A 22307-nucleotide genomic window follows, 5' to 3' on the forward strand; every position below is an offset into this window, starting at 1 on the left:
CAGTTCAAAGTGATAAAGATGAGTCTCTTCCATTTTTGAAATGCTACTGAGAGTTTTAAAATTTTGTAAAGATATAAAAATAGGAACCTGTTGTCTCAAAGCCAACAGAGCTGTGGAATCTGCCACCTCATACAATGCCCAAAATAAGTATTTCCTCATCAGGATGCTGCCTAATACCAGAATCAAAGTCAAGGTTTGGAGATTAACTGTTAGATTAGCAGAGCCAAGGCGTGCAAGAGTAGCTGTACCTTTTAGATGTTTTCACTCTGACTTGTTTTGTTACAGAAAATTATTTCAGATTTTTAAATTTGTCATCGTTCAAAGAATCGGCTCTCAGACTAAAAGTTTTACTGAAGTTGTGTATTGTAATGTATTAATTTTGGCTTTAAACAGTCATTTCTTATGCTTTCCTTCCTAAGGGTTTTTGTTGTGTTTTATGGCCCTAGCGGTGGAATATGAGAGTTCCTGGGCCAGGGGTTGAATCCGATCTGCAGCTACGACATGAGCCACGGCAGCTGGGTCTTAACCCACTGTGCCATGGTGGGAACCCCCTAAGGGTTTTTTTTTAAATCGTTTATTGTAGAAATTTTCACCCATACCCAAGTAAAATGGTGTCTCAATTTTTCAATCTTACTTCATCTTTATCCCCCCATTCCTATTACCCTCCCCCCAATGGTATTTGTAAGGAGATCACTTCATCAATAGTTCTAACACAATCTTTTAAAATTATAATACAATCGTACATTTACAATCTACTAACATATTCTTCTTGTCATTTAACGATGCGTACTAAAAAAAAAAAAAAAAAAAAAAAAAAAAAAAAAAAAAAAAAAAAAAAAAAATACATTGTCATACCTAACAAAATTAACAGTAATTCCTGTCAATTCCAGTAATTACTGTTCCTAACACTCTGCATTTTCAAATTTCTCCAGGTGTCTCAAAAGGAAAATTTTACAGTTGATTTGTTTGAATCAGGACAAAACAGGGTTCCTGACTTTGCATGTGGTTGATAGATCTCGTAAGTCTCTTTTATTTATTTATTTTTGGCTGTGTGTGCGACATGCAGGAGTTCTCAGGCCAGCGATCAGACCCTCACCACAGCAGTGACAACACGGACCCTTAACCCTCTGTGCCACCAGGGAGCTCCTTTCACCTGAACCTACCTGGACACATCATCACTCAAAGTCCATAGTTTATATTACATGCTTAGGGTTGGCAGTTCTGTGGGTTTAGACCAAGGAATAGTAACAGTTTCTATCGTTGTGGCAGACAAAGTCTTTTCACTGCTCTAGAGGTTTGCTGCTCCACTGATTCTTCTCCTCCAGCCCCCTCTGGCACCTGTCAACCACTCAACCTCCTATCTTCATAGTGTCACCTTTTCTAAAACGTCATATAGTTGGAAACAGAGGATGTAGTGCCTTCATATTGGACTCTTGCACTTACTAATATGCATTTAAGATTCCTCCCTGTCTTTCCATAGCTTAATAGTTCATTTCTTCTTAGTGATGAATGCTAAATATTTCCATTGTCTAGATGTGTGGTGTGTTTACCCATTCATCTATTAAAGGACATTTTGTTTTTTATAGGTTTGCAGTTATAAGTAGAGCTGCTGTAAATATTCATGCATGAATTTTGTGTGACCATAAAAGTTGGTACTGGATTCCTGGGTCATGTGGTTAAGTATAAGAAACTGTCAGAGCACTTTGCAGTGTGGCCGTGCCATTTTGGCATTCCCACAACCAACGTATGAAAGTTACAGCAGCTTCACAACCTCTCCCGTACTTGGTATTGTTAGTATTTTTAGCCATTCTCATAAATATTGTAGCATCTCATTGAAGTTTTTTTTTTTTTTTTTTTTTTTTTTTTTTTTTCATTAGTTAGCATCGTCACTTAGGAAAGGGGGGGTGGGTTAGTGTGCCGGATGTTAATGGCCACCGAATATGTTACATTCGTTACCATGCCACATCCTGTTTTAATTCTGTTCACCACTTTTCATGTGTTTATTTGCAGTCTCTATTTTTAAATTTTTTAATTTTAATTTTTTTGTGTGTCTTTTTAGGGCCACACCCAAGGCACATGGAGGTTCCCAGGCTAGAGGTCGAATCAGAGCTACAGCTGCCGGCCTCCACCACAGCCACAGCAACGCAGGATTCCAGCTGCATCTGAGACCTACACCACAGCTCAGGGCAACGCCGGATCCTTAACCCAGTGAGAGAGGCCTCATGGATGCTAGTCGGATTTGTTTCCGCTGAGCCCCGATGGGGACTCTCTCCTATTTGCAGTCTTTATCTCTTCCTTGGTTAAGTGTCTGTCCAAATCCTTTGCCCACTTTTTTTTTTTTTCTTTTGTGTATGTGTTGTTTTTTTGTTTCTCTGTTTTAAATTTTTTTCCTTATTTAAAATTTTATGTGGCTTACTATTGAGTTTTGAGAAAATATATTCTGGATTCAAGTCCTTTGTTGACTATGTGATTTGTAAATATTTTCTTCCAGTCTAGCTTGTCCTTCTCTTAATAGTGTTGTAATCTCTGCCTTTTAATTAATGTGTTTAGGCCATGTGTTTAATGTAAATACTGGTAAGTTTGAGTTTATGTATAACATTGTTTATTTTCCGTGTCTTGGGTTTTGTTCCTCTCTTTCTCCTCTCTTCAGCACTGACTTCCCCCATTCTGTTTTCTCTTTTTGAGACTCCAATTAAATATATACTTAACCTTCACATTCTTTCCTCTGTTTCCTAGTCTCAGTTTCTTTTTGCCTCCCCGTGTTGTTTTTAGGTAATTTCTTCAGATCTGTCCTTAAACTCACTAGTTACCTCTTCAGCTGTGTCTAATCTATTAATTTTATTTATTTATTGTTTTTTAGGGTCACACCCACAGCATATGGAGGTTCCCAGGCTAAGGGTTGAATCAAAGCTACAGCCACTAGCCTACACCACAGCTCATGGCAACGCCAGGTCCTTAACCCACTGAGCAAGGCCAGGGATTGAACCTGCATCTTCATGGATACTAGTCAAATTCGTTTCCACTGAGCCATGATAGGAACTCCTAATTTTAATTTTATTGCAGTAAGTTATGTGGTTACTTCTTAAATCTACCTGCTCATTTTTTCTTTTTTCTTTTTCTTTGGCTGCACTTGCAGCATGAGGCAGTTCCCAGGCCAGGGATCAAACCTGTGCCACAACAGCAACCCAGGCCATTAGGCCTAACCCACTCTGCCACAAGCGAACTCCCTACCTGCTCATTTTTGGTAGTCCTCTTATTCTTTCATTTTTCAATCCTTATTTATTTCTTAAATCATATTTCAATTTTGTGTTTTATTTTGGTTTTTGGTTTTTTGGCTGAACCCATGGCATGCAGAAGTTCCTGGGCCAGGAATGAACCTGAACCACAGCAGTGACCACACTGAATCCTTAACCACAAGGCCACCAGGGAGCTCCATGATTACGGTATTTTTGGTAACAGCTTTATTGAGATATAACTCACACACCAGTTACCCACTTAATGTGTACAATTAGTTGAGCTATATTCACAGAGTTGAGCAACCATTACCGCACCGTCACTTTCAGCACATTTTCATCATCCACGAAAAGAAACCCCAGAGCCTTCAGCAGCCGTCATTCCCCAGCTTTCCCAGACCTCGGCAGCCACTAATCTACTTCCTGTCTCTAAATTTGCCTCTTCTACACATTCCATATATGTGGAATCACGTGATATGTGACCTTTTGTAGCTGGCTTCTTTCACTTAGCTTAGTTTCCGTATCCTTTATCAGCACTTCATTCCTCCTTACAGACGTAATATCCACTTGTATGGACACACCCCTTTTTTTTATACATTTCATCAACACGGAACACTATATACAAAAATTAGGTAAAAATAGATCAAAGACTTTAAGTGGAAGACCTAAAACTATAAAACTCTTAAAAGAAAAAGTAGGGTAAAATCTTCACAACATTGGATTTGGCAATGATTTCCTGGATATGATACCAAAGGCACAGGCAACAAAAGAAAAAATAGACAGGAATTCCCCGTGTGGCCCAAGTGGGTTAGGGATCTGAAGCTGTCTCTGCAGCAGCTCGGGTCACGGCTGCAGCTTGGATTTGATCCTTGGCCCAGGAACTTCCACTTGCTAAGCGTGTGACGAAGGAAGGAAGGGAAAGAAGGAAAGGAAGGGAAGAGACAAATTGAATGGCATGAAAAATTTTTAATTTTGTCCCTCAAAGAACACATCAACTGAGAAAAAGGCAACGTAGAAAGTGGGAGAAAATCTTTGCAAATTATCTGATAAGGGATTATATCCGGAATATCTATAGAGAACTCCTAGAACTCAAGTTGTGGTGCAACAGAAATGAATCCGACTAGGAACCAGGAGGTTGCAGCTTTGATCCCTGGCCTCACTCAGTGGGTTAAGGATCTGGTGTTGTCGTGAGCTGTGGTGTAGGTCGCAGACGCCGCTTGGATCCTTGCTTCTGTGACAGTGACGTAGGCCAGCAGCTGTAGCTCCGATTAGACCCCTAGCCTGGGAACCTCCATATGCCACTACAACATGGATGAACTTTAGGACATTATAATAAGCCAGACACAAAAAGCCAAATACTGTATGATGCCACTTATGTGGGCAACCTGGTCAAAATCGTAAGACAGAGGTTAGAAGGGTAGTAGCCAGAGGCTGGGGCTTACAAATCAAAATGTGTATTCCTGAGCATATCCTAACTCAGAGCACACGGAGGATACTGTGGATTGCTGTGCATCAGACAATGGACTAGGTGCTTGCCTTACATTATCAGGTTGTCTCATTTAATTCTTAATTATTTTTATTTATTTATTTTTTTGTTTTCTTGCATTTTTCTTGAGCCACTCCCGCGGCATATGTACCGTAGCCCAGCACGTGTGGGCGTGGGCAGAATACCGAGGCTGAAACAGGGGTGGCTGTGGGCACTCCGGGGTGAAGATCTGGGCTGCACCTTGTGCTTTGTGGGGCCACCTGGAGCAGCCTGAGGCTTGGCACTATTCCCACTAGGAGGAGAGGGCTGGTTTGGCACAAAGCGCTAGCTTGGATGTGCTCAGTCCTTCATTGAGGGCAGAGCTGACAGCCTAAAGGGAGCCTCAGGAATGCATCAAAGATAACAGCTGGGACGACAGTAACCACCCCAGGCCCTCCCGCCCCCCCTTTAAGCCCCATCTCCTACAGGTCTTGACTGTGGCATCTCTCTACCCTCCAGGCTGGGCATGAGCTGAGCCTGGGTGCTGACTTACAGATTTTGAATAATTCAGGTCCCAGTGCCCTGAGGTGTCAGTTTCCCTTGCTCTGTTCCCATGGACACAGGGGTCCCAGCTCTGTGACCGGCTAATGAAAGGGGAATGGGGCGGGGCCTGCTTCCGTGCCCTCGGAGGGCCCAGGGCTGTCCTGCTGAGACTCCTCCAGGCTCGGCCAGAGTCAGGTGTGGGGGATGCAGGGAGGAAGTCAGGGGAGAGGGGGAGGACAAAGGAAGAGAGAGTGGACAGAGAAAGACCAGAGTCAGAGAGGCAGAGGTCAAGGATTCCGAGGGGCAGCCAGAAGGAAATAGAGGCTGAGGGAAGGGTGAAGGGGGCGGGGGACAGGCCGAGGCCAGAGGAGCCAAAGACCAGCAGAGAAGGGGCACCAGTAGATGCCAAGGTCCAGGTACTAACACCCAGGGCAGGTTCGAGCCGGAGGATCAGCTACATGGAAGGACTGCATGGCTCCTTGAAGGCTACTTGAACTCAGTAGAGATCTGTCTTCCTTCTGACTTCCAGGGCCTGCTGCTGCCACAGGTCAGGCCAGGAGGCTCACACCCAGAGGCCTGCCCCTCCTCTTGCTCTGGCAGGACCATGAGGCCCGGGAACCACCACCTCAGCCTTGGCTTCTCTGTCTCCAGCCTGGGCCTCCTGCTGCTGCTCCCACTCCTTCCAGGTAGGAAGCTCAGTAAACCCACCTTAGCCTCTGGGCGTTGCTGCTGCTCGTGTGTCCTCCCCAGATTCCTCCACAGGCTCTCTCAGCATTTCTGTGCTGGGAACAAGCTCTGTTATCTGCTGAATGCAGAGGAGGGGTGGGGGGGCTTGCCTGGCTGGGGTGGGCGCTCCCAGGTGTAGGGCTGGAAAAGCCAGTGGGGCCAGACAACAAAGGGCCTTGAATGCCAGGCTGAGTTTGGGTTTATCCGGTAGGAGTGGAGAAAGGAGTGGAGAGCCACTAAGCAGGATTAAGCAGCTCCTGCAGTGTAGTCAGATTTGCTGGTTTAAAAGCTTGATCTCTCAGAAGCATGGAACATGGTCAGAGAGGGGCACCTGAGGCGGGGAGCAGAGAAGACGCTGCTGCTCTGGTCCACAGAGGGAGGACGGGCTGAGCCGGGGAGGAGATGAAGCATTCGAGAGAGTTTCAGGAGCTCCTGCTGTGGCACAACAGGATGGGTGGCTTCTTGGGAACTCTGGGACACAGGTTCCATCCCCGGTTCGGCAAAGTGGGTTAAGGATCCAGCCTTGCCACAGCTGTGGCTTAGATCTCAGCTGTGCCTTCCCTGGCCTGGGAACCCCCTATTCCACAGGGCAGCCAAAAAGAAAAAAAAAAAAAGTTCAGCAGTATGACTGACAGGATTTGGGCACAGGATGGTTTGCAGAGGGAAGGGGCAGAAGGGAGACATGACTCAGGCTTCTGGCTGAGGTCACTGGAGGGGTGCAGCTTGCTGAGATGGGGAATGCGGAGCAGGGAGCAGGTTCCAGAGCGTGGGGCAAGGAGTGAGTTCACATGGGCACAGTTTAAGGTGTCTCTAGGACATTCAAGTCTGGAGCTCAGCAGAAAGATCTGGGCTGAAGGAAACAGCAGATGAGGGCCACGGACAGGATTCTGGGGATACCACTTAAATCAAGGACCGAGGACAATGGGTATGGCACAAAAACCCAGGAAGAGTGTTTTCAGGAGGGAGGGGTCCTAGTGCCAGAAGCTTTGAAAAAATCAATGGAAGCACCTGGAAAAAGCTGAGACAGGCTGGAGAGCCTGGAGGGCTGGGGCCCCAGGGTTCCAGATGGCTCTTATGGTCTGTTTGGGGCCCTCTAGCGTTTATGGTGGGACAGGCCCATCCAGGTCCTTGAGGAGGGGCAGGGAGGGTGGGGAAGAAGCCCACAGCCCTCTTCAGAAGACCGTACCTCCTCACCCCACAGCCTGCACCTCACCCATCCCCGGAGGCAGCCCGGGGGGACCAGAGCTATACGTAGAGGGACAGAAACCAAGCACAGACAATTGTGAGACAGTGAAGCAGGTGGCAGGGGCTCAACTTGTGGGGGCAGAGGGTGTGAGCAGAGGCCCCTGGATGAGGATCTCAAAGGACACCCTTCTTTCTGGTCCCGCAGAGTGCTTGGGAGCCGAGGGCAGGCTGGCACACAAGCTGTTCCGAGACCTCTTTGCCAACTACACAAGTGCCCTGAGACCTGTGGCAGACACAGACCAGGCTCTGAACGTGACCCTGGAAGTGACACTGTCCCAGATCATCGACATGGTGCGTCGTGATGGTCACACAGCTGCGGTGTGTGCTGCTGCCAGGGTCAGGGCATGGGGGCTGAGAGACTAGGCTTATTCTCCAAACAGTTCTTCCCTGTAAGCGTTAATATTGGCCGCAGTAGTAACAGTTACCAACCGTTGGATACCGCTGGCTCCCCACGTGTGCCCAATAGTTTGCACACTCGAATCCCTGTCCAGCAGGGATTATCACGCATGAACATCCAAAGAATTTCAGGCCCAGACAAGAGAAGGACGTGCCAAGGTCACTAAGCAAACGTGGGTGGGAAGCGGACTGTGGGGCAGGTCAGGCGTGCAGGTGCTGACCAGAGCTCCGTACGTGAGGGTGTACACACGGGAGGGTGTGCACACACACGTGTCCACGCCCGCCCACTCTGCCTTCCACCAGGATGAGCGGGACCAGGTGCTGACCCTGTACCTGTGGATACGACAGGAGTGGACGGATGCCTACCTACGGTGGGACCCTGACGCCTACGGTGGCCTGGATGCCATCCGCATCCCCAGCAGTCTCGTGTGGCGGCCGGACATCGTCCTCTATAACAAGTACTGCCTGCCCCCCCCACCTCGAGCTGCCTTGGCTCTGGGCGTGCACGCGCTGCCCATCCCCACAGGGGACCTGGCCGCGGCAGTGCCCAGCCAGCTTCCCCACAGGATTTTTCTAAGGGGTCAGGGAGGGGTCGGCAGGTTTGGCAATTGTAGGTAACGTGCAGGCCGTAGGCTTCCTCCCTCCCTCCCCTCCCTCCCTCTCCCCCTCTTCCCTCCCTCCCTCTCCCCCCCCACACGCTCTGGTGCCACAGAAGGCCTGCTGGAGGACTTCACAAGCCCCTTCGAGGCTGCCCCAAGCCAACCCAGGCTGAATGTCCCCTGGGAACCTTCTGGGTGGTCCAGGGCAGCTCTGTATCTCTGGCAGAGAGGGTTCCGGGGCACAAGAGCCTCTTTAGGACACACGCCCCGCTTCCCCACTTCCGGGCCGGAGTCTCTCCAGGCTCCCCCAGGGCCTGCCTAGGGACTGCCTCCAGGGTTCAGCCTTCTGGAGCGTTCCTTTCTGCCACCTAAGGCAGTTCTGTTTTCCCGGACAACACACGGCCATGTAGACTTTCCCCAGCGCCCCTCTAAGAGAGCACTTTGCACATGATGCCCAAGGAAGGTCACCGCGCGCCTCACACCACTTCAGGGCCAGACCTGAGTCCTGCTCCGGGCCCTCAGGCCCCGGCCCCTCTTGGCTCCAAAGGCACCGAGGGGCCCCTCTTGCGGGGACTGCCTGGCGGGGACTTGCGGGGGCCGCGGCGCCTCAGGGACCCCACGCCCTGCCCGCAGGGTGGACGCGCAGGCGGCGGCCTCGGCCAGCACCAACGTGGTCCTGCGGCACGACGGCGCCGTGCGCTGGGACGCGCCGGCCATCACGCGCAGCTCGTGCCGCGTGGACGTGTCGGCCTTCCCGTTCGACGCGCAGCGCTGCGGCCTGACGTTCGGCTCGTGGACGCACGGCGGGCACCAGCTGGACGTGCGCCCGCGCGGCGCCGCCGCCAGCCTGGCCGACTTCGTGGAGAACGTGGAGTGGCGCGTGCTGGGCATGCCGGCCCGGCGGCGGGTGCTCACCTACGGCTGCTGCTCCGAGCCCTACCCGGACGTGACCTTCACGCTGCTGCTGCGCCGCCGCGCCGCCGCCTACGTGTGCAACCTGCTGCTGCCCTGCGTGCTCATCTCGCTGCTCGCCCCGCTCGCCTTCCACCTGCCCGCCGACTCGGGCGAGAAGGTGTCGCTGGGCGTCACCGTGCTCCTGGCGCTCACCGTCTTCCAGCTGCTCCTGGCGGAGAGCATGCCGCCAGCCGAGAGCGTGCCGCTCATAGGTGAGCCCTGTGGGCGCGGGGCGGCGGGGACGGGCCGGGGAGGGTGTCCCCCACCCCGGGGCTGGGGCGCGCGGGTCTCCGCCCGGGCGGAGGCCAGAGCCTGACGGAGTGTCCTGCTGTGTGTCCGCGGAGGGGCCTCGCTGCGCGTCCTGGTGGGGGCGCGCCTCGTCCTGAGATGCGGGGAAGAGGGAGGCCTCTTCCGTGGAGACCGCCTCTCCCCTCGCGCGAAGGGGTGATGGAAAGAGTTGGTCTTTTCTCAGGGACGTGGTGGAGGAAGCTCGACGCCCCAGGTATCGCAGTAGCAGGCAGTATGTGCCGAGCGTGCGCGTGCGCCGGGCCGTCTGCTCAGCATCTGACGTTTATTAACTCAGGGAAGCACCGCTGCAGACCCTGGGGACGTGCTAGGGTAGCTTCGGCCCAGGTCATGCTGGTTCTATCTAAGAGCCTGACTTTCACGGATTGCAAGTGACGGGGACAGGGAGCAGGTGGCTTCTGAGAACCTTGCCAGTGACGGGGACAGTTAGGGAGCAGGTGGCTTCTGAGAACCCGATGGGGGATGCAGGGTGGGGAGCCTTGGCGCTTCCTTCCTTTCCGCTTCCATCCATGGGGCTCGGAGGGTCCGGAGAGCATTGTGGGGGTGAGCTCAGCCCCCCCTCCCAGGTCTCGTTTGGGGCCCCAGCCCCTTCTCTCTCCCACAGGCAAGTACTATATGGCCACCATGACGCTGGTCACCTTCTCCACTGCGCTCACCATCCTTATCATGAACCTGCACTACTGTGGTCCTAGCGCCCGCCCGGTGCCAGCCTGGGCACGGGCCCTCCTCCTGGGACGCCTGGCACGGGGTCTGTGTGTGCGGGAACGAGGGGAGCCCTGCGGGCAATCCAGGCCACCAGAGTTATCCCCCAGTCCCCAGCCTCCTGACCCAGGAGCTGGCCCCTTGGCAGGCCCTTGCCCAGAGCCTCGGTGCCTTTGCCGTCAGGAAGCCCTGCTGCGCCACGTAGCCACCATTGCCAGCGCTGTCCACAGCCACCGTGCTGCGCAGCGCCGCCATGAGGACTGGAAGCGTTTGGCCCGTGTGATGGACCGTTTCTTCCTGGGCATCTTCTTCTCCATGGCCCTGGTCATGAGCCTGCTGGTGCTGGTGCAGGCCCTGTGAGTCCCAGAGGACTGCTGCGGCCACAGCACCTCCAGATGGGGCGAAACGGCCTGGTGGTGATTGGCCTCCAGGCACACCCCCCTCCCCGCCCAGGGCCTGGGGCATCCTCTCTCCAGCGCTACTGACTTCACAAACAGAGGGAGCACTTGTGTCCCTGCCCTCACCTCGCAGGGAAATCCAGAGCTTGCTGCTCCCCCGATTCCCACGGAGGAGGAACTCCAAGAAGGGTCCTGATCAAAGTGCAGTCCTGGAGGGATGGGACCGAACTTGGGCTCTGAGTGTCAGCGCCTCCCGTGGGGAGAGGGCAGGTGGGACAGAGAACTGCCAGGTTTCCTTCTCTCCCTTCCCCGGGGCTGCTGTTCCAGGGAGTTGGTCTTGCCAGTCCCTGCCTAGGGGCTCAGGAAAGCGGTTGGGAGAGTCAGGATTCCTGGTTGAGTTTCCAGGGCAGGAGGCCACACAGGATTTGTCCCCAAAGCCGCAACTTATAATAAAGTAAGTGTGTGCCTAGCTCGTCCTCCATGTCCTCCTACCCCAGGGCCCATGATGGCGGATGTTGGGGGATCCAGCTCTTAGGGACCCTAGGACCTTAGGACATCAGAGCAGAAGTTACATCTTTGCTGACAAGAAAACGACTGGGATTTGATAGAGAGCCTGGCAGAGGACCTGAAGCTCGCTGTTCTTCTCCTGCTCTCTACACTCTGGCCTTACATCCAGGCCACCCAGTTCACACACAGGGACATCCAGAGAGCTTGAAGGGCCCAAGGGAGGGGCAGTTCAGGGACCAGCCACCCACAAGACACGTGCTGCTCTCTGACTTCCAAACGTGTCCTGGTACCACCTCTGTGCCTTACACACAGCCCCTGTGCTCAGGGTGCTTGTGGTCTGGGAGACAGACAACAGACAGACATGGACCCGGTACAGAGAATAATGCAGGGCCCCGTGGGAGCCAAGAGGCAGGGCTCTTGACCCAGCAGGCTGGAGGCCAGAGACGGCTCCCGGAGGAGCGAGTGGGAGCAGTCCAGAGGGAGGCGGGAGGCATCTGAGTAACATGGGCACGAGCCATGGCCGAGCCGTGGCCAAGTGCTTTTCTTCCCTGTCCTGCATTCAGCCCCCTACTCCCAGGGCCCTGGGTGAGGCTCAGTCCCCACGGTCTTCTCTCCCCACCAGCAGGCCTGGCAGCTGCCAATGTCCCAGAGTTCCCTGCCGGTGGAGTCACCAGGGATCTTGGCCACGCTTAAAGCACACATGTGCCTGATGTCCTCGCGTTGGGCAGGGGCAGCAGGCAGAGCTGTTCGGTAGAGATCAGAGAAGGCCTGGACTCTCTGGAAAGGCTCCCCCAACAAGGAACCAGAGCAGCAGTAGAAGGGACCAGAGTGCAGAAAGGGGGCCCCGACCCATAGCTGCAGGGAAAACAGAGGCAGAGAGGTTTGGGGGTGAAGCATGGTGTACAAGGAAGGACACAAGGTCAAAAGAAATGAGCAGGGAGTTCCCAAGTGTGGCACAGCAGAAATGAATTCGACTAGGAACATGAGGTTGCGGGTTCGATCCCTGGCCTTGCTCAGTGGGTTAAGGATCCGGCGTTGCTGTGAGCTGTGGTGTAGGTTGCGGACATGGCTTGGATCTGGCGTTGCTGTGGCTCTGGCATAGGGCAGCAGCTATAGCTCCGATTAGACCCCTGGCCTGGGAACCTCCATATGCCATGGGTGTGGCCCTAGAAAAGGCAAAAAGAAAAAAAGAAATGAGCAGAGTGAGCTGATACACAGTGCATTGGGAGACAAAGAGGAAGAATTTAGGAAGGAGAACAGAGATGAGACCAGGAGAGCCCCGGCTCTCCTTCCAGGGGTCATTAGGTCCGTCCACCGGCCTCCTGTTGACCCACCTGAGGCACCCACCTGAGTGGGAGCTGGTGGTGCTGATCTTTGCTCCTCTGCCCGGACTCTGCTATGAGAGGTGCTGGTGCACCAGATGGGGGGAGAGGGGGCGGGAACCCTAGCCTTTGCCGGTGCTTGAAATTGTATTATCAGAATGCAGAGACCTTGACTCTGCCACTAACTCACTCTGTCACTTGGAGCGAGTCACTTCTGTCTCTGGGTCTCACGTTGCTCTGTAAGGAGGATCGTGCTCCCCAGCACACCCCCTTCTAGTCCATGACCATGTAGTAAGGATGAAAGGAGATGGTGCCGGGGCCAGTGGGGGCCGGCCTGGTGTGGGGCTTCAGAGTTTGGCTCTAGGGCTAGGCTGTCTGGACCCCACAAGCAGTGGGGTCCTAGCTCTGGGAGCTTCACCCCTCTGTGCCTTCCCTCACGTCTGTGGAACAGAGCTGATGATGGTACCTGTGACACTGGCCAGGGTTCGTGCGCTGGAGCGCCGAGTGGTACTATGTCACGGAGAAGGCTGGGAACAAAGCAGAGGCCAGCTCCTTCCTGCTCGCTGTTCGCAGAGCCCTGAGGGAGGAGTGGCTGTGATCCTGTCCCCAGGAATGGCCTGTTCTAGTAGGCTCCCCTGGGAAAGCTTGTTTCTACCTAGAGAAATGGAGGCTCAGGCAGGCCCTGGCACAGCAAGTTCAAGGGAGGAGAAGAGTCACTGCTGAGGGGGCCTTGGGGACCATCTAGTCCAATATGCTTATTATATAGAGGAAGAAGCCTGGGCCAGAGTAGGGATGACTGCTCACAGAGAGGGCAGAGCCTGGGCTATAGCCCGGGTGTCTTGACCCCCAGTACTGACTTTGACCTTGGACAGTAGGGCAGAGTCTAGACTATAGCCCAGGTGTCCAGCCCCCAGTACTGACTCTGACCTTGAACGGTGGTCTGAGGGAGCCCTCAGCAGTGACAGAGAGAGGGTTCTGCAGGGGAAAGAGGAGAAGGCCCAGAGGGACTTTGTGGGAGTGGCCCTTCCCTCTGTCACCTCAGTGCAGCCTGGAACTCCCTGGAGTCTGATCGGTGGCGGCCTGTGAGGGAGGGGACAGCCCCAGGCCAGGGGGCAGGTGTGTTAGCTCACCGACCACTGCCCCGCGCACACCCCACAGGTGTCTGCTTGAGAGAGTTTACTTTTTTTGATTACAAGAGGGTTGTTTTTCTTTTAAGGGGAACATCCATCCAGGAGGGGGGCCCAAACCCAGGGCAGCCTGCTCATCCCCAGACAGAGCCCACAGATGCCTGCAGCCCTTACCTGAGTTATCCAGACGGCAGGGGCGAGACTTGCATTGTTTGTCTACAGGGAAGAAACAGCAGAGAATCAAAGGCTCCGTGGCTGCCTTTCGGGAGGGGACGGCACCCAAAGCCCCATGGACCTTCCCTGACTTGCTCTGGGAAAAGCTGCTGCAATTCCCCTGATTCTGCTTCCTTCCAATGAGACATCCGTTGCCTGGGTTTGACCTGACCTGTGAGCAGCAGATCCAGAAAGGCCCCAGCTCCAAGGTCGTCTGGGCTCTCCTGCTCCCTTGGCCTGTAACTTTGTCTCCACGCCACACCCATCTCTCCCTCTGCCATGCCTTGTCCGGGAGGGCTCGTTTATGCCCTTTGCGTGTCTTCCTCACCCTCCACCAACTCGTGCGTGCTGCTGATGCTCCAGGGTAGGTAGGCCCTGAAGCCACACCGGACCTTCTTCGCTTTAGGTGCGGTCCATGGTTCCAGCCAGCAGCCTGCTCTCACTATGAAAGCTGGGCCCTGCATACCCCTGGGCAGCCCTCAGCCAAGACCAGCAGCCCGGAGCCCCTTCACAGGGCCCCATCCTCATAATTCCTCCTCTGGCAGGTCCTTGCGGGGCGGGCAAGAAAGCATCCGAGACCTGCCACAGCCCAAACTGGAGCTTCGTGGTACAGCACCTGCCACTGTCTCACCCCCTCCCCCCTTTTCCCCGCCCAGCACGCCCAACAGCACGGGATTTCTGGTCCGTCAAGTCAGTACACTCCTCTCGGAAAACTGGGGTCGGGGTGCCTACTCATTTCTTTCTTTCTTTCTTTTTGTCTTTTTAGGGCTGCACCCTCGGCATATGGAGGTTCCAGGCTAGGGGGTCTAATTGGAGCTGCAGCCACAGCAACATTGGATCCTTAACCCACTGACCGAGGCCAGGGATCAAACCCTCATCCTCATGGATACTAGCCAGGTTCGTTTCTGCTGAGCCACAACGGGAACTCCTGCTTATTCATTTCTGACAGCAGCTTCCAGCGGGGAGAAAAGCCTGACCAAGTCTGTTGGCCCTCAGATGGCCAAAGACACCTCTGTTGGTCACGAAACCTCCTTCGCGCTCCCAGCAGGCAAGTGGGCAGTTCCAGCGTAGGCGCCTCCAGGGTCAAGAAGCAGGTGAACTGCCTCAGAAGGCTACGTCTCCCCTCGTTGGACGGCGCCCAGGGGCCGGGGGCAGGACTAGGTCCTCCTCACCGCCGTTCATAGCTCTGTTTGCGCCCCCTGAAGACGGCGGGGAGCCCCCCTTGGGCGCAGCTGCAGGCCGGCCCGCACCCTGCGCCCCGCTCACCTTTGATGTACTCGCAGTTGTAGGTGCTCCGCTTGCCCAGGGCCCGCAGGTAGATGCGGGCAGGGCCCTGGGCTGGCCTGCTGGCGTTGATCACCTGGAAGGTCTCGAAGGGAGGGATCAGCACCTCCTCCTCCCCGGGGAAGAAGGAGTAGCCCTTGATCGGGGCCCCGAGGCAGGTCCAGATGCCAAAGAAGGTGTCTTCCCCAAACTGCTGGGCCGCGGCATTCTGCAGGGACGCAGAGGCGAAGCCGCCCAGCCTGACGGTGGCCCCGGGCCCCGCGGGCCGGAAGCGCAGGCCCTGCACCCTCGGAACACCTGGTGGCACTGCGGTGGACGCTGCCCGCTGCTCAGCAGCTGCAGGGCCTCGGTCAGCAGGAAGTGCAGTGTCTTGAAGGAGAAGTGGTGGAGGTAGTGGGCCCGGGAGCGGCCCGCCTCGCGCACGGCGCGTTGAATTCTTTGTGCAGGGGGCTGTTGGCCGTGTAAGCCAGGAGGGCCACCCCATGCTCTTCTCGAAAGCCTGGGGGTGGGGGCAGGCGGGAAGGGCTGCCGCCCCACCCCGGCCCCCAGGCCTGGCGCTCCTGCCACTGGCTGCTGGCCTGCGCCCAGCCGTCCGCGTACACTCTGTTGGCCTGGAACTCCGTGCGGTTGAGATCCGGGAGAGCAGCCGTCATGGCTGTGGCACAGCCCGCATACTGGTCGTCGAAGGAGGCCAAGGCCATGTCCAGGGGCATTTCTCGAGAGAAGAGGTCTCGTCGAGTGATGCGGTGGCTCTGAGCCTGAAGAGGGGGCAGCAAGGACAGAGGTTAGGCCCCAGGAGAACGGGCCCTGTCATCCAGCTTTCCCGCCACTGAGCTGAGAAAGGGGGAGGGGGAACCACTCGTTCAACTCCCCAAGACCAGGCCTTGGGGCCGTCCTCTGGGCTGAGCGATCCCCGAGCCCCGATCCCGGGGGAAGCACCCCTGCAGCATTGAGAAGCCAGCAGCTGGGGGTGGGGACAGCAGAGGGTGACTGTACCTGCAGCGCTGCCATAAGGCCCATGGTCACCAGCAGCAGACACGTGGCGGCAGGGGTCTTCATGTCACAGGTGACCCTGGGCGAGGTACTCTTTGGGTCTCGGTTTCCTCATCTGGAAAGTGAGAAACGGCACCGTTTAATAAACATGAACTGACACCTCGTTTGTGCCACTCAGGGCTTGGCTCAGCATCACAACCTAGAAACGGAGGCTCAGAAAAGAGCGGGGACACTTCTTGCCAGAAGGAACATGGGGGACTTCCTAGAGGAGGTGGCATGTGAATCAGGTCTTGCAGGATGAAGAGGCGAACATGGGTTCTGTGAGTGGAAGTGGTTGAGAGACGGGGCGTCGGGGTGGCAGGAGTGGGGTGGCCGTGGTGGGCAGGGCAAGGTCTCGGAGGCGGAGCTCTTGGGTGTGGAGAGAAGGATGGTCTGTCTGGTGTGGCAGTGACGGCCTGAGCAAGGTGCAAAGCCTGGGGCTGGCCGCGAAGGAGCTTGACCGCCGCAGTGAGAGGTCTGGGCTTCCCCTCCTGGGGACGAGGCTGGAACAGGGCAGATCCAAGAGCGGTCAGCTGGTGGGGCCACAGCAGGACTCCAGGGACAGGCTCAGAGCAGGGCCCGGGGTCCAGAGGGGCCGCCTCTCTCCCTGTGGTCGTGCCACCAGCTGAACCCTCGTCCCCTTAGCCCTCAGTTGCTTCCAAGCAGGGACAGATGGAGACCCTCCAGGAGGTGAGGAAGGAGGGGGCGGGTGGGGGAGTAAGGAGGCTACCTGCTTCCCCAGGGGGGCCCCTGCACCTCGTGGTGGGTGGGGACGCTTGGGGTCCGAGGAGGCTCCAGGAAGGCACCCTGGCTTTGGGTCAAGATTAGAACCGTTTTGGGAGTTCCTGTCATGGGTCAGTGGGTTAAGAGCCCAACTAGTATCCATGAGGTTGCGGGTTCGATCCCTGACCTGGCTTAGTGGGTTAAGAATCTGACCGAGCAGGAATGTTATAAAATTGGATTGTGATGATCATTGTACAATTATAAATGTAATAAATTCATTGAGTAATATATAAAAAATAAATAAATTGAAGCTGCCCTTTTTATGCCAAAAAAAAAAAGGATCTGGCGGTGCCATGAGCTGTGGTGTAAGTCGCAGACACTGCTCGGATCCCGAGTTGCCGTGGCCGCAGTGTAGGCCGGCAGCTGCAGCTCCGATTCGACCCCCTAGCCTGGGAACCCCCGTATCACAGGTGCAGCCCTAAACAGAAGAAGAAAGGGGAAAAAAAAGATTGGAACAGCTTCCAAGTTGGTGGTTCTTTTTTCCTTTTTTTCTGTTTATTCTATTCCGGAGTCGTCCATGCGTGTCGTGTATGAACGAGTCACAGGAAGTCCAAGTCCCTGTCTTCCTGTCCCTTCACGCCCTCCTCCTCGCTGTGATCTGTGCCCGCTGCTTGCACGGCAGCAGTGCCCTTCAGAGCCTTTTCCTATGCACGTGCAAGTAATACAACATTTAAATGTTCATGCACACACAGTTGTCTGTGCGAAGCCTGTACGGACTAGTTCCCAGGCTCGGGGTTGAGTCAGAGCCGCAGCAGCCTACACCACAGTCACAGCAGCGCGGGATCCGAGCCTCATCTGCAGCCTACGCTGTCGCTTGCAGTTGCTCAGGATCCTTAGCCCACTGAGCAAGGCCAGGGATTGAACCTGCATCCTCATGGATACTAGTTGGGCTCTTAACCTTCTGAGACACAAGAGGAACTCCCGGGGTTCTTTATCTTTGGGGATCTGATGAAAGCTGAAACTTCTCCTCAGGAAATGCGTATATGCACCTTGACAAAAATGGAACACAAATTTCAGAGTGGTTATGCATCCACCCCAATCTCAGGTTGAGCATCCTTGCTCCCTGAGCTCTCTGGCTCTTGGTGGGGCTGCGTCTTGGTAGTTCACTAACCCTGAGACGCTGTATGTTATGTGGCTCTAATTTTATGAGTCTCCAAATCTAAAATCCTCTAATTACCAGTATACTGTTTAAATTGAGGTGTGACCTCTGGCGATGGGGTGAACAGCAGTTTTTATCAAATTCAACAAGTCCTAAACGGAACTGCTTATCTTCTCCCTCCAAACCTGCTGACTCATTTATTCAGCAGAAAATTCTTGAGCATCTGTAATATGTCAGGTGCTGAGGATCAAATTATGAACAGAGACAACAAAACCCACACCCCTGCTTCTTTACGCTCCTTTGAGGTGAAGATGGAGTAGGGCGAGGAGTTTCAGGTAGCCTGTGGGGCGTGGCACGAAGAGCCCAGGGAGCCTGGTAGAAACGCATCTGTACCAGGAGTGGGCTTAAGTGACGAGCTGACCAGAGGAGATACGGAGTAGGTAGGATTGAACACGGCACTGCAGGGGGGTGTAGAGAAACCTCTCCCCTGTTCCAGAACGGAATGCTAATGGGCAGAGATGGAGCAGCGAAAAGCCGCATGAACTCTCGTGGTCTCTTGGACACCCCCAAAGACATCTGAGCTTCTGTAATAGAGCCTCTCTTTGTGGAGAATCTAGTCTGTGGGCTCAGGATAGCCTTTCCTCTCTCTGCACTCACATGTTGGGAACACAGGACCCGAACCTGGTGCTCTGGTGCCCTGGCCATTGTGGTTGGCTCATGGATGGACACGCAATCCAAGCAGGGCCACTCAGCGTCTTTCCTGAGGCCTGATGGTGCTGTATAAAAGAGAGTGTGCCCGACGCTGTTCATTCCCCAACCCATAGCCCCTCCGCTCACCTTCAAGTCCACACACAGGGGCGGTGGCTAGTTCTTCAGCATCTGAGAGCCTCCCACCCTTAGTGCTCCATAGATTTCTGTGTCCAAGACTTTCTCTATCACCTAGGAGCTTGCTCAGGGCAGCCCCAAAGTGCAGGGGATATATCGTTTCCAGGAACAACTTTCAGTGAGGGATAGACGTCAGATTCCCTCTTCTGAAGCAGGTCCCCGGTGGGACATAGTTGGTCATGGTTTGTTGATTGGACTGTGGTCATGGTTGCTGATTAACACACGGTGCAGGGCTGGGCAGGAGGCGGCTTTTCCCTCCATCTCACTTTGACACTTCTTCACCTGTACTTCCAGGAATCACCTTACAAATAAGCTCGCTACACCCAGGTCTTTGTCTCCGGGTCTGCTTTTAGGGGAACCTGAACTAAGAGCGAAGGTGTCCTCTTTGGGTTAGAAACCATCAGAACATGGCCTAGACCCGTTCCTTTAGCCTGGACCCCAAAGGAGCAAACCTGCACCCAGCTGGCACCAAGGAGGTGCCCAGCTGAAGCAGACTGGCAGCCTGAAGCCGAGCTGCCCATCGAAGCTCGCTTCAGCCAGTCTACAGTCAACCTGAAGACCCATTTGCACGCCACTGAGATTTTGTGGCACACAGCAAAACTGTGATGCCGTGGAAACTCACAGAGCCAACTGTGTCCCTCACTGCCTCTCCACTGCCCCATTTCTGTCCCCGTCACTGCCCTACGGAAACACAGCAATAAAAGATAGCAGAGGCTTAGGATGGGGGAGGCGGACTGTGACATCAGACGAGGACCCTGAAGCCTGTGGCCTGAGGGTTTGGTGGCGAGGGCAGCCACAGAGCTACTAGGTAGAGAGTTTCCTGGACGTGCTGTCTGACGGGACCTAGGGGGTGAGATAAAGGGAAAATCAAGGCCCACGCTCGGCTGCCCACGCTTAGGCTGCACATACAGAGAAGCAGAGTAGGCTTTAAAAGCTCATCTTGCTCAGCACATAGTAGATGCTCAATTTAAAAAAGTGCATTGAATGAATTGTTAGATTTGGAGGGGAAGCGGTGAGTTCAGTTTGGCACATGTGGACTCTGCAGGGGCAGGTGTCCGAGAGGGAGCAGAATGGACAGTAAGACGTTTGAGAGCCGTAGGTGTGTTGAAGTCAGGGAGGCGATGAGATGCCCAGGGAAAGAGGCAGAGAAGAGCAAAGCAGCAGGCAGAGTGAGACGCCTCCTTGGGTTTCTAGAGGCGTTTCATTTCTGGGCTTTGTGTCCCTCCAGATACCCTGGGGCCCTTATGATTAATCGCTCTTTGGGCTTCATCCAGCTTCATTATTCAACCATCCAGAGGTTCCAGTGGACTTGCCCTCAGAAGAGTGTCATGTGATCTGCCGTCCTTGTCACTCACTCAGTCACACAGGATGGCCACTTGGGTCTCCATTCAGTCAGTCACTCATCAAACACTAAATCAGTTGCCAGCTAGTGCTGGGCCCAGTAGGTGTCTAGCCTAGGTGCTCCTTCCTTCCCTGCATCCCCACATCCCGCTATGGGTCACGTCAGCCCTGACCTGCTCCCTGCTCTTCCTCCACTATCATCCCTGCTAACTGATGCTCTCTTTCTAAAGCACGGCTGGTCATGGTCCTTTCCTGCTTTAAAGTGCTCTGTGCTTGGAGTTCCTTTCGTGCCTCAGTGGAAATGGATCTGACTAGTAACCGTGAGGCTGTGGGTTCGATCCCTGGCCTCACTCAGTGGGTTAAGGATCCGGTGTTGCCGTGAGCTGTAGGTCAAAGATTTGGCTTGCATCCGTCGTTACCATGAGCTGTGGTGTGGGTCACAGACGAAGCTTGGATCTGGCATGGCTGTGGCTGTGGTGTAGGTCGAAGACTTGGCTCGGATTTGGCATTACTATGAGCTGCGGTGTGTGTTGCAGATGCGGCTCGGACCTGGCATGGCTGTGGCCGTGGCGTAGGCTGGCAGCCGTAGCTCCGATTAGACCCGTAGCCGGGGAACCTCCATATGCCATGGGTGTGGCCCTAAAAAGAGAAAAAAAAAAAAAAAAACTCTCTGTGCTAAACCTGACTGGGAGAAATATCTCAAAATACAGAGATGAAAATTACGAGAGAATAAATGAAAACACATCCAGAAGAAGGAGAAAAAGCCACAGAACAATATAAACCTTTCCTCCTTTCCCTCAGGACAGAGTTCATCCTCCTCGAACTGGCATCCGAAGCCGACTGTGACCCGACCCGCCGTAACCTCTTGAGCCTCGAGCGCCACCAGCCCTGCTTGGCTTCTGCCCTGCAGCACCGAGGTCCAGGTGAGGCGCTGCCGCTTCCTTCCGTGTGGCTCTGCACACGTGGCCCCTGCCGGGATGGCCTCCTCCCGCTGCCCTCTCCTCAAGGCTTAGCTCAGGAGCCACCTCCTCCAGGAAGACCTCTGGCTCCTCTGGGCTCCTAAATCACCCATGTGCTTTCTCTGTCACCGCCCTGGTCGCACGGTGCTGCCCTTCCGTGTCCTTCCTCCCCGCCTGGCCTGTGAGATCCTGGAGGGCAGGGACCAGGTATGACCCACCCCGTGTCCCCAGAGCTCAGCCCCAAGCCAAGCACAAAGGAGGCTTGGTAGCATGCTTGCTGTATGTCTGAGAGGCTTTCTGAGTGCAAAGAACACTGTAGACCTCAGCAGAGCAGGTGGATCGATGGCTTAGTGACCAGCCTTGGGGGGACATAGGGGAAAGGCCTGGGAGGCCAGGGCGTGGAGCACCGGGGACCCCTCTTCCGGCCTGGCTGCCTCTCTGTCCTTCCCTCTCCTCCTTCCCAAGGCACTTCTCTTGTCGGTTCCCTGTCAGAATGTCCCCAGAGAACACTCCCCACTGGGGGTGGGGCTTCACATCCCCCCTCAGAAGTCCCCAGATTTCCCAGCAGCCTTGCGCTTCCTGGGGGTCCCAGACCTGTCCATCAGAGGTGCAGTCATCGGAATGTTTGTGTTGCCCCCCCCACATTCGTGAATGCTGGACGTGACAATATTAAAAGGTGGGGCCTTGGGGGATCGTTGGTTCAGGAGCCCTCACCACTGGGCTTTTGCTTCTTCGAGAAGAGACCCCACAGAGCTCCCGAGCGCCTTCCACCGTGTGAGGTCCCGGTGGGAAGGAGCTGGCTGCGAACCAGGAAAGAGGGCCCTCGCCCAGCCGTGCTGGCTCCGTGAGCTGAGACGTCCAGCCTCCGGAACTGTGGGAAATGATGCTTGTGGCCAATAAGCTCCCCAGTCGGGGGCACATCCTTATATCGCTCTGAACAGATGAGGATAAAAAGTCCCCTGAAACTTTTCCTAATGACTCTATGACTCTACCACGAATATCCCGACGTTCCCCTTAAGGAGCCACCCTCCCTGCCCAGCGCCCAGGAGGAAGGTGGCATGCCCCTTACCTAGACTTTGTCCGGGCTGGAGAGGCGGGCGGTGGTCTCCAGCGACGGCCCCGGGGCGGCGGCGGGCAGGTTCCCTCTTATACCGGCGCCCCCACCCTCCTGCGCTGCCCCACAGCTGC

General features: G+C 54.8%; 2 protein-coding genes across 2 annotated transcripts; one reads left to right on the forward strand and one right to left on the reverse strand.

Moving 5' to 3' along the window:
* CHRNA10 (cholinergic receptor nicotinic alpha 10 subunit) lies at positions 6487–10536 on the forward strand. Its single transcript, XM_005653657.3, has 4 exons — positions 6487–7503; positions 7912–8066; positions 8841–9373; positions 10072–10536. Exons 1-4 carry the CDS (start codon positions 7033–7035, stop codon positions 10527–10529), a joined length of 1617 nt encoding a protein of 538 aa, XP_005653714.3. The 5' UTR covers positions 6487–7032; the 3' UTR covers positions 10530–10536.
* On the reverse strand, positions 11168–22294 carry ART1 (ADP-ribosyltransferase 1). The gene is given in 7 exon segments (XM_003129615.5): positions 11168–11929; positions 13698–13739; positions 15003–15305; positions 15308–15448; positions 15451–15778; positions 16017–16128; positions 22189–22294. Coding segments are annotated over 6 exon segments (975 nt in total). The 5' UTR covers positions 16080–16128; positions 22189–22294; the 3' UTR covers positions 11168–11831.

The sequence above is a fragment of the Sus scrofa genome, chromosome 9 (genome assembly GCF_000003025.6).
Source record: "Sus scrofa isolate TJ Tabasco breed Duroc chromosome 9, Sscrofa11.1, whole genome shotgun sequence".
NCBI classification, from domain to species: Eukaryota; Metazoa; Chordata; class Mammalia; order Artiodactyla; family Suidae; genus Sus; species Sus scrofa.

Bases quoted from the DNA above. Each gene is read 5' to 3' on its own strand.
- CHRNA10 (XM_005653657.3), top strand. From the start codon at position 7,033: ATGGCTCTTATGGTCTGTTTGGGGCCCTCTAGCGTTTATGGTGGGACA. The intron at 8,067-8,840 runs GTACTGCCTGCC...CCCTGCCCGCAG, and splicing joins GACATCGTCCTCTATAACAA to GGTGGACGCGCAGGCGGCGG. The intron at 9,374-10,071 runs GTGAGCCCTGTG...TCTCTCCCACAG, and splicing joins CGAGAGCGTGCCGCTCATAG to GCAAGTACTATATGGCCACC.